This window comes from Eubalaena glacialis, chromosome 6 (assembly GCF_028564815.1).
Source record: "Eubalaena glacialis isolate mEubGla1 chromosome 6, mEubGla1.1.hap2.+ XY, whole genome shotgun sequence".
Taxonomy (NCBI): domain Eukaryota; kingdom Metazoa; phylum Chordata; class Mammalia; order Artiodactyla; family Balaenidae; genus Eubalaena; species Eubalaena glacialis.
The window spans coordinates 76,052,210-76,070,526 of NC_083721.1; the positions used below are offsets into that span (position 1 = coordinate 76,052,210).

General features: G+C 34.1%; 1 protein-coding gene across 5 annotated transcripts in view; it reads right to left on the reverse strand.

Moving 5' to 3' along the window:
- The window catches only part of OPA1 (OPA1 mitochondrial dynamin like GTPase), a 94,455-nt gene that overhangs the window by 54,780 nt on the left and 21,358 nt on the right, over positions 1-18,317 (reverse strand). For all 5 annotated transcript variants that reach the window (XM_061193259.1, XM_061193262.1, XM_061193260.1 and 2 more), the window contains 14 exons: positions 15,746-15,799; positions 12,874-12,978; positions 11,079-11,165; positions 10,317-10,430; positions 8,315-8,395; positions 8,117-8,191; positions 7,717-7,788; positions 7,533-7,632; positions 6,675-6,805; positions 3,965-4,037; positions 3,800-3,872; positions 2,402-2,517; positions 1,359-1,423; positions 510-586 (listed from right to left, as the gene is read on the reverse strand). In XM_061193259.1, the coding sequence (XP_061049242.1) occupies positions 510-586; positions 1,359-1,423; positions 2,402-2,517; positions 3,800-3,872; positions 3,965-4,037; positions 6,675-6,805; positions 7,533-7,632; positions 7,717-7,788; positions 8,117-8,191; positions 8,315-8,395; positions 10,317-10,430; positions 11,079-11,165; positions 12,874-12,978; positions 15,746-15,799 (1,223 nt within the window). The remainder of the gene's footprint in view (positions 1-509; positions 587-1,358; positions 1,424-2,401; positions 2,518-3,799; positions 3,873-3,964; positions 4,038-6,674; positions 6,806-7,532; positions 7,633-7,716; positions 7,789-8,116; positions 8,192-8,314; positions 8,396-10,316; positions 10,431-11,078; positions 11,166-12,873; positions 12,979-15,745; positions 15,800-18,317) is intronic.

The following is an 18,317-nucleotide window of genomic DNA, read 5'->3' on the forward strand; positions in this document are numbered from 1 at the left end:
GTTCTTATGCAGATGTGAGAATTTGAAAGTAATATACTCTTCTCCGTTTACAAATCAATTTTCTCTGTAGTTTTGTTCTCTATGTGTAATCCAACAAGAGCAACCAGTTTTGATAGACTGTTTGATACTTAGCTAAAGCACAATTTGATAAAACTTTTACCTAAATGATTTTATAGAAATCAAAATTATGTATTTATTAAGTATACGATAAGGAAAAACCTAAGATGAATGAAGATTTCAAAAGAGCATGGAGAAAGCTATCTTTCAGAATATCTCTTCTCAGAGATACATAATAAATACATAATTCATTATACTTAAAATATTTAATTGGTTAGACTAGAATAGTGGTTAGATTTTGCAAAAAAACATACTTTTATGCTCTTGCCTGTTTACTAAGTGTTTGGGGGGACAGGCTAAGGCTACAATAAATCACTGCTTTATCAATCTAAATTTCAGTATTCCATTATAATTCACATAGTAAAGTCTTTGAGAAAAGGTCCAATACTCACCAGTGTTTTGGAGTAACCTGGCTCAGACTGATAACTTCATCGAGGATTTCATTTTTAGCTTTTTCAAACAGTTCGTTCTAGGCAATATAGATACACGTAAGTAAGATTTTCATAAGATAGTCAATTTGCCCTGCCATGATTTTCAGAGATAACTAAAAGGAAGGCCTCTGACAAGCTACTGGCTGGGCTTAGGTTTGAAGCATGCCTGACCAGCAAGTAACGCTCTTCTCTTCTAGTCTCTTTCTTTAGGAATGCCCATATCCAGATAAGGACAAAGAAACTGACACACATGTCTACCTTATTCACTCAACTCTGAATGCAGTTTTTCACGGAACATTTGTTCAGGTAAGTTTTTTCCGTAACAAACGTTATGTGAAAGTTATCAACGCACATTAATTTAGTGTATTAGTAACAGTAATCTGATGCTGTGTTTTACAACTGATGGCATTTTAAAATCAAGGAAAACCAATACTTAAGACCTATTAACTTAGAGTATAAACAGTGAAAAGGTTAAAAAGCTGATGCATAATTTTTAAGTTTACATGACATAAATATGTTAATTTATAAGACCTTGAAAGACTATTCTTCACCTTTCCAGAAAAAAATTTTGAACACTTGTTTGGATATCCTATGATCCCTAATTATTTTTATTATTATGTAATAAATAATTTAAATTATTTGCAAAAGTGACAACTGTTCCTGGAAATGTATTCTTGCAACTCTAAGTTAGTAATCATGGTTAAAACCAAAACAATTTAGCTTACCAGATTTTGCTCGTCAACATAAATTTTGTTAGAGCACAATACTAAATTAGATATATACAAAATACATGAGGTACATAAATATTACCCGGTCAAGTTCTCGCAGGCGAGGATAGTTATTCTTCCACTCAGTTTCAAGGTTAAAACGTGTTGCTGAGGAAGAAGGAAAAATGCTCAAGTTTCAGGATTCTCTTCAGTTCCAGATGCAGTGGTTAAAGGCTATCTCTCACATATCTGCTATATTAACTGAATTTCTGAGTGTGCACAGATAGCTCCTGAGTACTCTGGGCTCTCAATATCTCAGAATAGCATTATTGCAACAGCTTTCCAAACTAATCCCTTTGACTTTAGTTTCTCCATTTTCAATCCACAAAGCACACAGCTGACACAATTTAGTACAGCTGCTAAGAGCATGGGACTCTGAAGTCACACCACCAACTCAATCCTGATTTTGAACCCCATTCAAATCCTGGGTCTATTATCTATTACTGTTTGATGCTGGGTGTGTTACTTACGTTAATTATTCTCTGCCTCAGTTTGCTCTTCTGTAAGATGAGACTAATACTTACAAGGTTGCTGAGGGACTAATGGGATAAATAGGTAGGCTTTCCTAATGAGAAAAGGGAAGGAGGATATACTCTCACCAAATGAAACTACGGAAGCAAGCAAAGCCGTGGAACAGGAAAGCGTGGGATTCAGGAACCAGTACAATGTAGCTGAAAGTACACTGGCTGCTCTGCTTCCCAACACATTTCCTCTCTTTCCTCTAAAAAGGCAGAATCTGAGTTCTCTATAGTTATACTAGGTTCTTTCTCCCAAACACTACTGCAAACTTTCTGTTTAAATTTTGTAATGTGCTCCTAGCAACGTTTCCCCTGAAAGGAAAAATCCTGCTCTCATACAATACAAACTGAAGATGTGTATTTTTGTATATTTTGTATATTTTGTATATTTTGTATACAAAAATACAAACTGAAGATTTGTATTTTTCCTTTTCCTACATACTATCTTACAGTAAATGAATGAAAAGCAACTGTTAAAGAAAAGGAAGTAAAGAATCTGATGGATGCCCAAGAATGCCAGCTAATAAAATATCTAAATTTGAGAGTTTATTTTAAAAACCCAACTTACCTTTGAAACTGTCGGCCTGTTGTTCAACTGACTCTCGTACCATTTTCCAAAAGCAGTCCGATACAGCAAGGCTTAGATTTCTTGTAGTCACCTGGTGTGCCTTTAGCATGCTTGTCCTACAAAACAATAACCAGAGCTAAAGTATATTAAAGTGGCAGAAAGGACAACACTATCACCAAGTTTGAGAATGTGCTTGTTATAACATGAGAATAGCCACTTAATCATTTTATACTAGGGCGGTCCAATGAACTTTCTGTGATGAGGAAAGTAATCTATACCCGTGCTGTCCAATATGGTAGCTACTAGTCACGTGGGGTTATTGACCCCTTGAAATGTGTGGCTAGTGTGACTGAGGAACTCAAATTTTCCTTCTATTTAATGTTAACTAATTTAAATTTAGAGACTTCCCTGGTGGCACAGTGGTTAAGAGTCTGCCTGCCAGTGTAGGGTACATGGGTTCGAGCCCTGGTCCGGGAGGATCCCACATGCCGCAGAGCAACTAAGCCCGTGTGCCACAACTACTGAGCCTGCGCTCTAGAGCCTGCAAGCCACAACTACTAAGCCCACGCCACCTAGAGCCTGTGCTCCGCAACAAGAGAAGCCACCGCAATGAGAAGCCTGCGCACCGCAACAAAGAGTAGCCCCTGCTTGCTGAAAGTAGAGAAAACACGCGCGTAGCAACAAAGAACCAACACAGCCAAAAATAAATAAATAAATTTATTTTAAAATAAACAAGTAAATAAATTTAAACAAGCACACAAGGCTAGTGACCACTGTATTGGATAGCATAGTTCTACCCACTTGCCAGATCCCAACCCAACAGACAATTCTCAAGACTACATGTGAAAAGACTACCTTGACTTACTATACTAATATAGAGGCAAACACACTCTTCCAGTTCAAGAGACTCTCTACATGTTATAATGTTTTAAAATTCAGTTGCCCTTTAGCTTTTCCTCTTTGCTTTTCTGCAGTATCTTATTTTCTGTTAATTTCTGTCAATATCTATTTAAGGACACCCCTTTCACACTCGCACCCCTCACTCCAACTTTCCCCAATACTGTAAGAGAAATGTGTACAGGCATTTAAACATGTAAGTGTTGATTTTAAAAAATCAACTTATAAGTAAAACAACTTAAGTGGTGTCAGTGCGGTCTCCAATGCCCATATGCCAAGGGGCAGTTTATTACAACAGCATGTACTGTACTGTGTGATAAACTGCTCCCAATTCTGTCAGAGTAGCTTGAGGACTTGCTTATTAAATATAGATCGCTATTTGGGAATTCAATTCTGGAAATTCAATGTTAAACTGATAGCTATAAAACAAACTTTTAAATGAAAACAGTTGAAGCTACTCCCTCACTATAAATTCTTTAAATATTTAAACAAGATACCTACTTTAGGAGTTTTGAATTCTGAAAAAATTCTTCTTCATAGTCTCTTATAGCTTCAATGCTTTCAGAGCTGTTTCCTAGGGAGAGATGATGGTAAAGTTTTCACTAAGAAAATTCATTTTTATTATTTGAAAACAACAAAAAACTATAATAATCTGTCTTTGCATACCTTTTCCTGTTACAACAGCAAAATAACCTAGAGCTTTCATTGGGAAGAGTTTTCCTTCAATTATCTGCTGAATCTATTTTCAAAAGTGGGAAAAATAAACAGATGCAAGTTTACATAATTTTTAAAGCATAACATGCTATTTAGAAAGCAAATTTAATAATGCTATATATGTATATGTTTAGGTAAATATATGTCCGTACAAAAGTACTGAAATGTATTTCAACTGCTATATATGTCTGTACAAAAGTACTGAAATGCATTTCAATTGCTATTTGAGGAAAAAATTAAATACATTTAATTTTGTTATATTAAAAATGTATTATTAAAACGTAAGTACCAAAATTAGAACTTGGAATGACATATAGAGCTTTGGAGTCAGGCCTTAGTTTGAATTTCCGCTCTGGCACTTACTAGGTGTGTGGCCTTAAGTAAGCTACTTAACTTTTTCAAAATGGTAGTTGAAAAGATTATATGATACTTAACACAGTGCCAGGCATGCAGAAGCACACAATAATAGTAGCTGCTATTATTATTTCCCCAATAACTAAATTCTAACAAAGTTGGATGGTCTTTTTTTTCTTTTTCTTTTTTTTAACTCTATAAGAAAAAAGAATTTGGATCCATTGGTTCTCAACTCTTTTAGGGTCAAAACTCCTTTTCTAAATGAAATAAAAACTACAGACTCTGTCTCCAGAAAAATGAACATTTGCACAGAGATCTATCATTCACACATAACATAAAAGAGTTCCTACTCCCAGAAGCTCATTCAGATTAATACTGAGGTAAGAATCCCTCCTCTAAGACAAGTTACATTTCTAAGCTAATGCTGAATCTTTGGTATAAAAAAAGACTGATAGAAGCTTCAACTGTATTCAAAGGAAATGCAAACTCATTATCCTAAAGAAGAGGAGAAAGAAATGAAAGGAATGATGGGAAATGGGAAGGAAGCACAGAAATTTGCTTCTACCTCACTTCTCCCCTCCTCCCTATCAGGACCAATACTGCCAAGGGCAGGCCTTACCCTTAAAAATAAGGCAAAGCTAAGGTCACGGAGGCTGTACAGAGAAGAGTTAACACAGCAGGCCTGAGATTGCTGTCCTCAGAAAGGCCTGCTTGTCCTTGGCTGGCATCTGGGAACTTAACTGGTAAACAATTCCCTACACTGATATAAAACTTTCCCTAAATAACCGTGGCTCATTGTGTAATCCATGTGGTTTATGCTGAACATCTGCTTTCCTTTGGACGTCTGGAATCTTGGTACTTGAGGATGGCTACATGAACAGCCCCCGATAAAAACCTTAGGTGCTGCATCTCTAATGAGTAACTTGTTGCTGGCAGGATTAAGCATTTTCTGTATGACTCTACTAGGAAAGAACTCTTGGACACTTGAGCTTGGTTTCCTTCAGATATCACCTTTTGCACCTTCTCCTTTTGTAATTTTGCTTTGCATCCTATCATTGTAATAAAATCTTAGGTGGAAGTATGACTATGTACTGAGTCCTGTGAGTCCTTCTACGGAATCAGGGAGCCTAAGGGTGGTCTGTCTTGGGAACCCCATCACAGAGGCATAGTCCTACAGAGTTTCGGATGGGAAAAAGAGAAATTCTAAGCAGTGGCCCGAGGGGTGGGTACTTAATATCTGAAGTTGTTCCATGGGGGATGAAGATATAACAACAACAGATGACAGCCACCATTTACATAACACTTTTTTGCCAAGCACTATTTCAACCACTTTACGACGGATATTTAACTCAATAAATTTTCATAACCTATGAGACAGTACCATTAATATCTTCATTTCCAACAGATGAGAAAGCCTGAAGCACTGAAAAAGTAAAACAACTTACCTGAGGTTACACAGCTAGCAAACAGTAGAGCAGATGTGAAACCAAGCAACCTGGCTACAGATTGTGCACTTTTACCCACTTTTACCTTATGCCTTCATAATTAAGTAGAGAGCCATGTCCTAATAAACCTTGCACACAATCGTACCTTGAAATAAAATTCTTTCCTTGTTAAGGGAGGAGGAGAGAAGGGACACTGAATACCATGAAGAGAAGTCACAGAATCTCAGAAATGAAAATGACCTAGAGATCAACTAGACTAATACGTTGGATGGTGCATTGACTGGATGCAGAAAGGTCACAAGATTTGCCCGAGGACATGCAGCTGGTTGGTGGTAGAGCATGGATAAGAATGCTGAGCCCCGACACCCCATACAATGCCTTCTCTAGTATGAAAATCTGCCACACAGTCTTTGATCAGTTAAGAAAGGTAATGTTTATCTGAAAAAAATACATAAATAAATAATACATTTTTTTTAAAAAAACAGGGTAAAACAAGGCCCAAAAGGAATTTAAACTGTCACTAGTTTTACATTAATTTATGAACATCAACTAAAAACAAAGTTTAAACTATAACAAAAAATACTACAAATGAGGTTAATGACTATGTCAACATACAAAATTTAAATTAAATTAGAGTAAGCAACGTTAGCAGTTTTAAGTATTTGAAGCAAACTGATTACAATTGTGGAATTTCACTTATACCTCGATATTGCACTTAAGTAATTTACTATAACTACACAATACTTTGTTTTTAATGAGAACCAAGAAAAATCCCATTACTACTTGTATTTCACAAGGAAATTATTTTTTCCCCCAACCAGTCTCTGTCATAACTGGAGCTTGTATAAAGAACTTGTCCTCACCCTGCTTGGACTAGCCACATTTTTCTCTGCCAGGTCTACTTTGGTCAAAACAAATATTGTCCTTCTTCCATGAGGATCCATTTGACTGACCAAGTCTGTAACAATGCTGCGTTCAGCATCCACAGATCCATCTGAAAAAAAATTGAAAAATGACACTGTAGGGCTTCCATGGCGGCGCAGTGGTTAAGAATCCACCTGTCAGTGCAGGGGACACGGGTTCAAGCCCTGGTCCGGGAAGATCCCACATGCCGCGGAGCAACTAAGCCCGTGCACCACAAATACTGAGCCTGCGCTCTAGAGCCCGTGAGCCACAACTACTGAGCCCATGTGTCACAGCTACTAAAGCCCGCAGGCCTAGAGCCCATGCTCTGCAACAAGAGAAGCCACCGCATTGAGAAGCCCGTGCACCGCAACGAAGAGTAGCCCACACTCGCCACTAGAGAAAGCCCATGCGCAGCAACAAAGACCCAACGCAGCCATAAATAAATAAATAAATAAATAAATAAATAAATAAATAAATAAATAAATAAGACACTGTAATGGTTACAAAGTAGGTTTTAAAAATTTCAGCAAGCTACATCCTTGTGTCTACATTATAGTAAGAAAATTTTTCTTAATATTTTATCTTAGTTATGAAAAGACACTCCAGCCAATAAAAATGTCTATGATGCCTACACAGTGAAATTTATCGAAATATCACCAACTTCAATTCTATTTACTAATAAAACGAACAAGTAAGAGGAAAGGACAAAACATATTTATTTTGTATGTTTATGTAACATGCATATGTAGAACAAAGCTTTGATTGCTAAGTAAGGAAGAATATTAGTGCAATTAACATCTTTCAATAAGACTTACCTTGAATACATAGTATGATAGCATTAGGATTCTGCATATAAGCTTTGCTGATACTGAAAATAATTTCTTTTGTGTCAGGAGCCATGCCTGATGTCACAGTCTTGAAGAAAAAGGTTTTAAATGTCATTACAAATGTCTTTCACAATAGGAATAAGATAAAACACACATTTTTGTAGATACTTACATTAATCACACCTGGTAGGTCAACAAGCACCATCCTCTGTAGTCCAGGGCCCTTTACATTTAAGGATATGGTCTGTGCAGGGAAAAAAAATCCAAAACCAAAAAACTAATTTTGGGAGGCAGCTTGTTAGGAATTTTTTGGTGACACATATTTTGAAAATTCTGTATCTCATCCATTCAGATATGCAGCTCAGAAAAAAATTATGCTTTTTCTGACCATAACAGTAATTATCATAGAAAATTATCCACAAAACAATATATTCTTTGGAATATTAAAAGAAAAAAAAAAGACTAAGTATCTTGGAACAGCTGCAATCTAAACATCAATGCTAACACCATGATTTCAAACCATAAACACTGGATTTCCATAAAACATTGTTGAAATGAATTGCAACACTTACCTCAGGGCTAACAGTACAGCCTTCTTTCACATTTTTTCTCATTCGGAGTTCTATTTCATGTCTTAATGCTGCAAGCTATCAATGGAAAGCAACAAAATCCAAAGGAAATCTTCAGTTAAATATTCCATTTAGTTGTCTTTTGTAAGTTTACACGTTATAAAAAGTTACATACATAAACCTCATACAAATACTACTTACATCTTCCTCTTTGGTAAGATCAAACTCCCGAGAACTATCTTTAAACAAGGCCACGTGGTGAGGGCCTTCACTGAGAGTCACCTGAAATTAACAGAAAATTGAGAAGACTGTATTTACAATTCTTATTAATTCCCATAGCACTTACATGGTTCTCATTTTCCAGTCAACATTATACAGAGTACCAAGCACAAAGCCATCAATCTCAAAACTTGAAAAACTAAAAGGAGATCCTGCATTTCACTTCAAAGGTAAATTTAGGTAAAGGCCAATTCATTTATTCAACATCTATTTATTGAGAGCCAACTGTGTCAGGCATTGTAGATGGGGGAACTCAAAGAATTGACTGTCCCTGGTTTAGGCCTCATTATATACTGGGAGAAATATACAGAGAGAATAGGTCTGTGTAGCAAAACCTAGGATGCCACAGAGGAGAGCAGTACTAAGGGGAACTAAGGCAGCCTTCACCCTAGCAGTGACATTTGAGCAAGAAATTCTCTAACAACTTATATGTCAACAGTCAGTGGTTTCATGAGAACTTCTAAACTTCACATTCCTTAACTTTTCAGTTGTAACTTTTCAAGCTTCTAATGATCCGATTTCACTTTTAAAATACAATTCTGTCTACTAAGATTAGCTGAGCACACAGAGGATAACAAATAAAACCTAGCTGTTTGAAGACATCAGAGGAGCAACCATGGCAGCCTGGACTGAGTCCAAGACCCTGAAGGATTTGGATGGGTATATTCCTGCAGCTACTTTCCCTCAGGGCATTTGCTGATTTGTGGCACAGGGTGGCCTGAAAGAGAATTGTAAAACTTGCAGCAGTCTCACTGTGTTGAAGAGACAAAATCGGATTCCAGGGTTATCAAGCAGCCACGATTTAAGATGCCAAACCCTCAGAGAAAAATGGACAGCAGAAATAAATCTCCAAAAACTGAGCCCTACATTCTATGCACAATTTCCCTTTAAGGCATTTGCACATTAAGGAACAAAGAAGCTGTTAAAGAGGTTAAAATGTTAAGTCAAGATTTTGGCAATTTCACTCTTCAAGGGGAGACAAAAATCTGGAGTTTAGAGTCCATCAAGGAGGAGAAGTCCTGGTAAATGCTAGTGAAGTAATGGCAAACTGAAAAGAGAACAGCCTTGTCTGTTTCAAGGAAATCTGTCCATGGTATCTGCCTGCTGGAAGAAAGTGAACTCCTTCCTAAAATATAGTATCAGCCACAGCCACAGCCACTACAATTAGGGTGGTGGTTACAATGTACAAGGTAGGTTCACAATATTTTTACAGTTGATTACAGAGCATGATATAAAGTATAGTCAGTTCATTCTTTTCCCCCTAAATTGGTAATATTCCAAATGCCCATCAACAATAAAACGGAAAGTATGGTATATTCACACAATAACACAAAGCAATGAAAAAGAAACTAGTTTTACACAACATGGTTGAAATCACAGCCAGACCCCAAATAATGCACTGTCTGAATCACACTAGACTGCCTGTTGCAATCATAAACAAACCTCAGTTCTGCAAGACTTCAGCATCAGCCTCATTGTCTCACCTTCTACCACTATTCTAGCCTTCATTCTTGGTGACTTCAATTTTCCATTTCTCCAATCACTCTATACCTACGCCATCCATCAGCTGAGTTAAAACATACACACACATCCTTGTGTCTACATTACAGCAAGAAAAACTCCTTATCTTTGTTCATGCCTGAGGGATGCCACCTACTGATTTCTACACTAGCAATAATTCCAAATGCTACATATCAATTATTTCTTTTGTCAGAATTCTTCATTTTAACACAATGGACAAACTTCATTAAAGTGACTACTTTCCTGAGGAACTTCATGTGGCCTATTTTCCTTTTTAACTGAAGTAGAGTTGACAAACAATATTATGTTAGTTTCGGTGTATAACATAGTGATTCAACATTTAAATACATTACAAAATGACCACCACAATAAGTCTGTTAATCCAGAGGGCCTATTTTCTTACCTTAACCGGAGAACGTGTCATCATCTCCCCAGATCCTCTAGGGAATATTCGTGCTTGAGCAATCATTTCCAACACACTAGTTTTTCCAGCACTTTGATCTCCAACCACAACAACCTTATGACAAAATAAATACCACATATTCATATTTTTTGATACCAACTTAAATTTAATAGATTTGGAATGCTGCTGAGAATTTTTAGTCTTAAAAATTATCCACAATTAAATGATTTCAAAATATCATCCAGAAAAAAATGATGGTTCATACATGGATGTGTACTGAAAATATAAACAGCAAAACATTAACTGGATCCATTATTTACAGCCAAATTTTTATTAAAAACTTATGCTAATTTAAACCACTAGTTTTAAAACCACATTAACACTAATATTCCACAAATCTTTTCCATAGCTAGTTTACTCTTTACAAAGACATTTTCAATTCTATAAGGTTAAATTTCACTCATGTACCTAATCTTATCCACCATTCAGGTATTTTAATATCATGGATATCATGAATACATAATGCCAAATATCTGAAAGTCTTACTTTATTATGCATAAATATAAGTAAACCAATGGACCAAAATAAAGAGTCAAACAATATTCAATGCTTAGGGCATCACCTAGAACACATGAATATTATACAGAAAATTTTATGTCTTTGTCTATACATATGTGTATGTATTATGTATGTAACTTTTAAAAAAACTACAGTGCTTTTTTGCTAATGGGCAAGTTCACTGTGTACTAATTTTTCACTTACCCTTGGCAGATGATCTTGTGTATTATAACTGGCATCATAATCGGACAGAACATCAAGAACTTCAGAGTACATGTCAATCAAAGATTTCTATAAAATTTAAAACATTAATAATATAAAATAGTGAAAACATTTTTTAAAAACCACAGATGTGTCGAGATAAAAAAGCTGATACACTCAAAATGTTTCCATAATAATTGTATTGCTTTTCCTAGTCATGCAAATAAATATTCCTAGTAAATGTAAAACAGTACAGAATAAAATTCCATATGTTCTTATCCAATTTATTTTAAGAGACAATGATTTAACACAGTATATTAATTCATGATTTCCGAACCTTCTAATTAAATGGTAAAAGAAGGAGGTTATTGTTTAATATTGAAGAGCTAACATTAAGTGCTCAACAAAGGAAGACCATTAATACCAAAAACGCCCAATAAGGGGTCAGGTGACCAACTGAAAGGAATGTTTGGTGTATGCGTCAGAGTGGGAGAGAAAGAGAGACTGAAGAAAGGGTAAAGTAGAGAAAGAATCACCAAGAGTATTGTTAAATCAGTATGAATGATTAGTGTACACTGATAACTGGGCAGACTAAAATGTGAGAGCACCAGGGGCAGACATCCTGTCCTGCTGTCTCAGTAAAACCAGTATCAAATACGGTGCCTGGAAAATTATAAGCTTCAAGTATTTGAGGAATGATTGAACATATACACAGTCCTGGGAAAAAGATTACTATCAAGCATTTAATAATTAAAGGTAAGTTTTAATGCCAAAGTAGGAACAAAATGAGGGTCTACACTTCCTTTCATCTCTCAACACCTAGAAATAATTAAAAGGAAAGCAACTGTTATCCCCTCCACCTAAAAATAAACAAAAAACTTTTCGAATTTTCATTACCGTTTCATTTTATGAGAGAAAATACAATTTCTCAGTGTTAACATATACAATTCTCAATATATATTAACACTTGGATGTGGTTTTTCCCAACTGCCATGTGTTGACTTATAAATAAAGTCATGCTATTTATTTGTTTTATGCAGTCGTAATTTGGAGTCAGAACTATTAATACATGTTGGTTAAACCAGGGCTATATATCTTTGGACCTTGGCTACAAAATGAATGTGCCATGATTTATTGCAGTTTTGCTACGTACAAATTCTGTTTACTTATATGACATTTAAGTTAAAAGAATTACTTCAATTTCATTTAGCACATAAAGGTTGGTTTAGTGGGGAATAATAAGATTTAATTAACTGATAATGGTAATTACCAATGTGCTGATGATAACAATACCAGCATGCTTTTTCAAAAATACTTCAAAATGTCTAAGGAACCTTCCAGAAGAAAACATTAACTATTGTAAAACTGGAGAAAGTGGCCTCTTCACTGAGTGGCAATACAAGTAAGGCAATGAAAATAAGACATATGTAACTTTCTATCAACTTACATTGCTGGTTTTATAGCTGTATAAATTAAGTAAACCTAGAGATAAACTAAATATTACAGAATAAACTGATTCACAAGAAACTAAATATTTCAGAAAAAATAAACTGATTCACAAGAAATGACTCTTGAAAGTATGAAAATTTATGGATATAGTATAAAATAAATGTTTGGAGATTATAATTTGTGAAAAGTCTTAACATAGGAAGAGACCTCCCTAACCCCTAAACATATCAGGTTAGAAAGAAAAGGATGATAGAACCCTTTGCAGTTCCTTAAAAACCAGTATTGATCAACACACAATGTGAAGTGGTAAAGTTCTGAGAGCGAAAAAATTAGGACAAACTTAAAGTACCTTAAGCTTTCTATGATGGATGCCTTTGTCATCTTTCTGTAATACTAATTTTCTCAATTCTTTGTTCTCCTTTTCTAGCCGTTCCAAGATTCTCTGGTACTTTAACTGCAACAAAATAATACACATAACTTTATAAGAAAGAGATGGGTTAAAAAATAACATTAAGTGTAAATTAAAATCTTCCAAGATCCTGAAGCAATATCTCCTGTCTACTTAAAATGAATTATTTCATTTAAAAGTCATCTATGAAAATGTTTAACAAATAAATTATGAATATTATCTCAAACAATGAACTTCATTATAGTTTTCTATTTCAACTGGCATTTTGTTTGGAAAAGTCTTTGCTGTTTACGTTGAAGAAATTATTAAAAATACTAAAAACGAAAGGAGTTGAAGAAGGAAGTTCTTAAGTATACTCTATGAAGCAATATTTCCTATTACAACAAAATTTTAAGTCTTCATTAAAGGGACATTTGACAAAAATTCAAACTCTTCCCATCCCCCATATTATTTTATAAAAATGATACAAAATAAAAATAGCTAACAGTACCTGACCATGCAGTATGTGACAGGCCCTTTACTGACTGTTTCACCTGCATTAACTCCCGTAAGCCTTCAAGTGAGGCAAAGGTTATACAGATTAGGAATCAGAGGTCAGGGATGCTTGGTAGCCTATCTAAGGTCACAGAGTTTTGAATACAGGTCTGAGTTGAGGGGTCAAACTCTTCCAAGTTTTGGTAAGTTTCTGTGGCCAGAAATTACACATTAATTTTTAAAATATTGATATAAGAACAATTTAAAGAAAACTAATACATTTAGACAGGCTTTTTTGTCAAAGTAGATGCTTGGCTACACAATGTTCTCCTCAAATAAATGTGATCCTTTTCTAATTGGTCTTCTCTGTTTGTACACTATTATTTCTTCTCTAAACATTAACAATGTTCAGAAAACTATTAAGAATTACTCTTTCCTATAACCAACTGGATGTTTATGTCCAACTTACAATAACATGACTCTTATAATGGAAAATATTTCTTAGAAAATATGTTAGGTTGTTATAATCTTCCAAGCATACAGTTAATAACAAGAGATCATGGCTCTATCCTCAGAGAATGTCCAGCTTAAGCCAAATTAAAGAAAATATTATGTAATTGAACAATATAGTATGAGACAGGTAGAACTACAGGCTAGATTATATTATAAATATATTTTACAGAATTTGTTCATCTATCTGTAGTAATAGTATATATAACAAAATACTGGTAGTTATCTAAGAATTAGATCTGTGCTGTCTAATATGGATGGTAGCCACTAGCCACATGCAGGTACTGAGCACTTGAAATGTGGCTAGTCTGAATGGAGATGAGTTAAGTATAAAATACACACCAGATTTCTATAATTCAGTAAAAATACATAAACACCACATGAGTATTTTTTATACTAATTAGATGTTTAAATGATATTATTTTAGATCTGCTGGGTTAAATTTATTATTAACATCAAAATTCTATTTCTTTTCAGCCTTATTTTAATGTAAAAATTTTTAAGTACATGGCTTGCATTATATTTCTACTGGACACTACTGATACAGATAACGCTATTATTACATCATGAACTCTCCATCGAGTGTTTGTGTCAATGCCTAGCAGCTGACAACAACTGTACAAATTGAAGGGTTGATATCAATAGGTATATACAGGGGTGGTAGGATTTCCACTGGCTCACTTCTTGGTAAATATGGAATCAATTATGGGGTCTACATTTTCTGGGGCTGGAAACACTCTTTAGTACAGGTGCCAATCTGCAGTCTTCCTACAGAGATGTGCTGCTGGGTCATCCTGCAAAGACGTCTAGACCAGTAATTCTCAAACTTAAGAATTCATCAGAATCACTTGAGGGTTTTTAAGAACAAAGATTGCTCAGTTCTACACCCAGAGCTTCCCACTCAGTGCAGATGGGATGGGACCAATAATCTGCATTTCCAACAAGTTCCCAAAGGACATAACTGATGCTAATGCTGCAGAGACCACATTCTGAGGCCAATGATTCTTAATCCCTGGCTGCAGATTGTAATCACCTGGCTGGGAAGCCATAACAAATATATACAGTGCTGCTCAGAGCACACGCAATTCTAACGTATAGTCAAGTGTAAGAATAATGCACAAATATTAAGAAAACCTGGGACTCAAAATATACTAGTTCCTAATTTCATCTAGATTGTCCTTGTTGTATTTTTTTCCCCTAAAAAGAGAGACCCAATAAGTCTTTTTAACTTATTCTTAATTATTGCATATCATTGTATCTACATAGAATAACTAAAGATAGAGTGGGTGATAGGGCAATTTTTCACTAGACTGTTACGTACTCAATTACACTGCACAGAACAAGTCTTTAATGATAATTGTTATCATCAATTATAAGAGAATAGCTTTTCATATTAGTGTTAGAAATACCTTTGGAAAGGTTATTATCTGATTGGCTTTGGGCTTCAGAGAAGAACTGTGGTAGACTCAACTCCAATTTCTTTAACTGTTACTTAATTAGCCTATCAATGTAAAATTGCAAGCTTAGATTTATATAAGGACAGGTCACTTTCCCCAGTTTTTGCCGTAGTTTTTCTTTAAAATTAGAAGCATAAGATTCACTAAAAAATAGGTTTTTACACATAAAATAGTTAATTAAACTTATCAAGTTCCTTCATTATTCCTTATTTCTCAATTAGTTTTTGCATTTTGGGGGGCATCTACTTATAATAGTAAGGTTCTATCATTAAACCACTCTAAATTTTGCTTTGTTAAAAAGATAAATTTCCATATCACCAAACTTAGAGTATAAGAAAAACTTTCTGGTTCTTTTTACTCATCAGAATTACCTGGGTATGCAGAAGCTCTTCTTGAAGTTGGTCTATTTTCTCTTTGTCTGACACCTAAATGTTTAAAATAAATAATTTTATTTGAGTAGAATTAGGTTTATATAGAATATACAGTAAGTTAATGTTTTTAAAAAAGCATTTTTAAGAGTGAAAACTACTGGCTTTATATGGATATTTAATCAAAGCAAATTTTAAATCAAATGCTTATTTAAGTAAAAAAATCTTATTCATCAATAAAAAAAAGCTCATCAAAATTTTATATTAAGTGAAAACCTTAAAAAGAAACCATCTTCCTATTGCCATTCTAGTCATATATGGCTGGCTTGTTAGAAAAATAAGAAAGCAACACACATGGTTACTATATTCTTGATAGGCTATTTTGTACTCAAGCACAGGGACTTGGATGCTTGGAGAAATAGGGCAATGATATCCTTACAGAAATGTTTCGGGAAGTCAGACACATGTTATCATTTACAGCTACTGAAAAGTTCATTGGTCATAGTGTATCTTTAAGCAAACACTATCCATTTCTATTCTGTAAGTAGGAAAGTGTTTAATAAATGCAAAGAACAACTTGCATTTTCAGAGCTTTAAGTGGAGCCAGATGCTCGTTTTTAAATTCAGTTCCAATGCAAGATCTGCTAACCCATAAAAAAAAAACCCATAAAGCGAATGCATCAGGAGCAATGAAGTTGAGTAAAGCAACTAAAATTGATTTGAACATAAAACAAAAGTAGGATAAAATCCACAGGTATTGGGGAAACTACTCCGAATTGTTATTAATGCTAATAGTTCTAAGATAAAATATTCAAAACAACAAAAAACTTTATTCTATAACAGGCTTTAAAGTAGTCACAATTCCAAATATAAAACACAATAATCAACTGTAATTAAAATGATGTCATTTATGACAAATACATGTAACTGTACTCTGACTCCTTGGTGAGATGCCGAAGTTGCCATTCTCAGTCTTTCAAAATAATTATCTAATTTCTGATACTCAAAATTTTTAGAGATGATTTTATTCCATAGGAGACAAAAATCAAGTTAAAATTCATGTAAATCTTTATTCATCTTCATTCATTGGCTATTTAAGCAGTCAAGACATCATGGTAGCAAATACATATGAAAACATTCTAAATGATTTGCTTATTGAGGTAGACGTTAATAACTCTTATCCATGCAATAAAGTTATTTTGAGATTTTAATTCCTATTTCCAAATAATTTATCAAAATTTCCCTCAAAATTCTTTTAAATAAAAATGACAATACTTGCTAGAAATGATAGGTATGTATCATTTTTTCCTAAAAAGCCTATGTCTAAAAATTCTAAATTTGATTTGGTAATTAGAAAAACGATAATATAAAACAAACTTTGCCAGAGACTTGTGGATAGAAGTGTTTTTCATTTGACTATGTGTTTGTGTAAAATGGACAAGAATTATTAATCGTCTCCTAAAATGTGAGGAAACAAGCACGTTGGGGAGGAGCCCACAACCCAAAGAACAAAATTTTAAAGGCCAATGAAGAAATAAATAATTCCATATTTTGACCATATGGCATGCCATCATACTGTAATAGTATGGTCATAAAAATTTTGTTATGCAGATTATATTCCCAATTCATTTTGAAAGTTTCTCTGATTTACTCTGTTCCGTTAACTATTCATCCAACTGCAGTTAAATTAGTATGAAATGTATAAACAATATTAGTGTAAACTGTTTCAGTTTTAGATGTGAATATTTAATGATTTCATGCAATATATCCTAAATTACAGTAGAAAATCCAACATTTCTCTATATCTGGGGCAGTAATTAAGAAACTAATACAATTACACAAAGTTAGAATGTTTACTATAAGCCAAGGACTATAAAAGGTTACCTTGATAATTTGGTAAAATAAAAAGGATATATAAAGAGTTAAAATGATATAAGGTTATTAGAACATTACAAATACAATCTTTATGCTAATATTAGTATTTAGTAACAATGACTGTTAAGATTTTCATAAATTTGGATTTTTAGGAATATTTAAATTTATTATGTGCCCTTCTGGCACGACTGTTAGGAACAACTCATGCACAGTTTTACCAATACACTTCCTATCTGCTTAGTTTAATGTTAAATTAAAAGATTAATGTTGTTATATAAAAGACAGGTGATGGTGGAATCAAGAATTAGACCTAATATTTTCTAGGAAACAAAATCAAAACATTTAGGTTCACAAAATAAATATTAAAGATTGATGATAAGATACTTTTACATATTTTCTTAAGAGAATACTACATGCTATTGTTAGTCTATCATTTATTTGAGGTCTTAACTAGCAACCTGGGTATATTTTATTTTGATGCACTTTACTGGTAAAATTCAGCTACTTACAGTAAGTTCTTGTCCTGCTGTTTAATATATTTAGTTTTCATTATGAAATTAATTTAAAACTCACCCTGACAGAAATGGGTATCAATAGTCTTGAAACCAGAGCTTTTCTACAATTCCAGGGCTGTAAAATTGATGGAGAAAGAGCGGAACCCTCTGCAGAAACAAGCTAAAGCTGAAAGAGAAAAACCTTT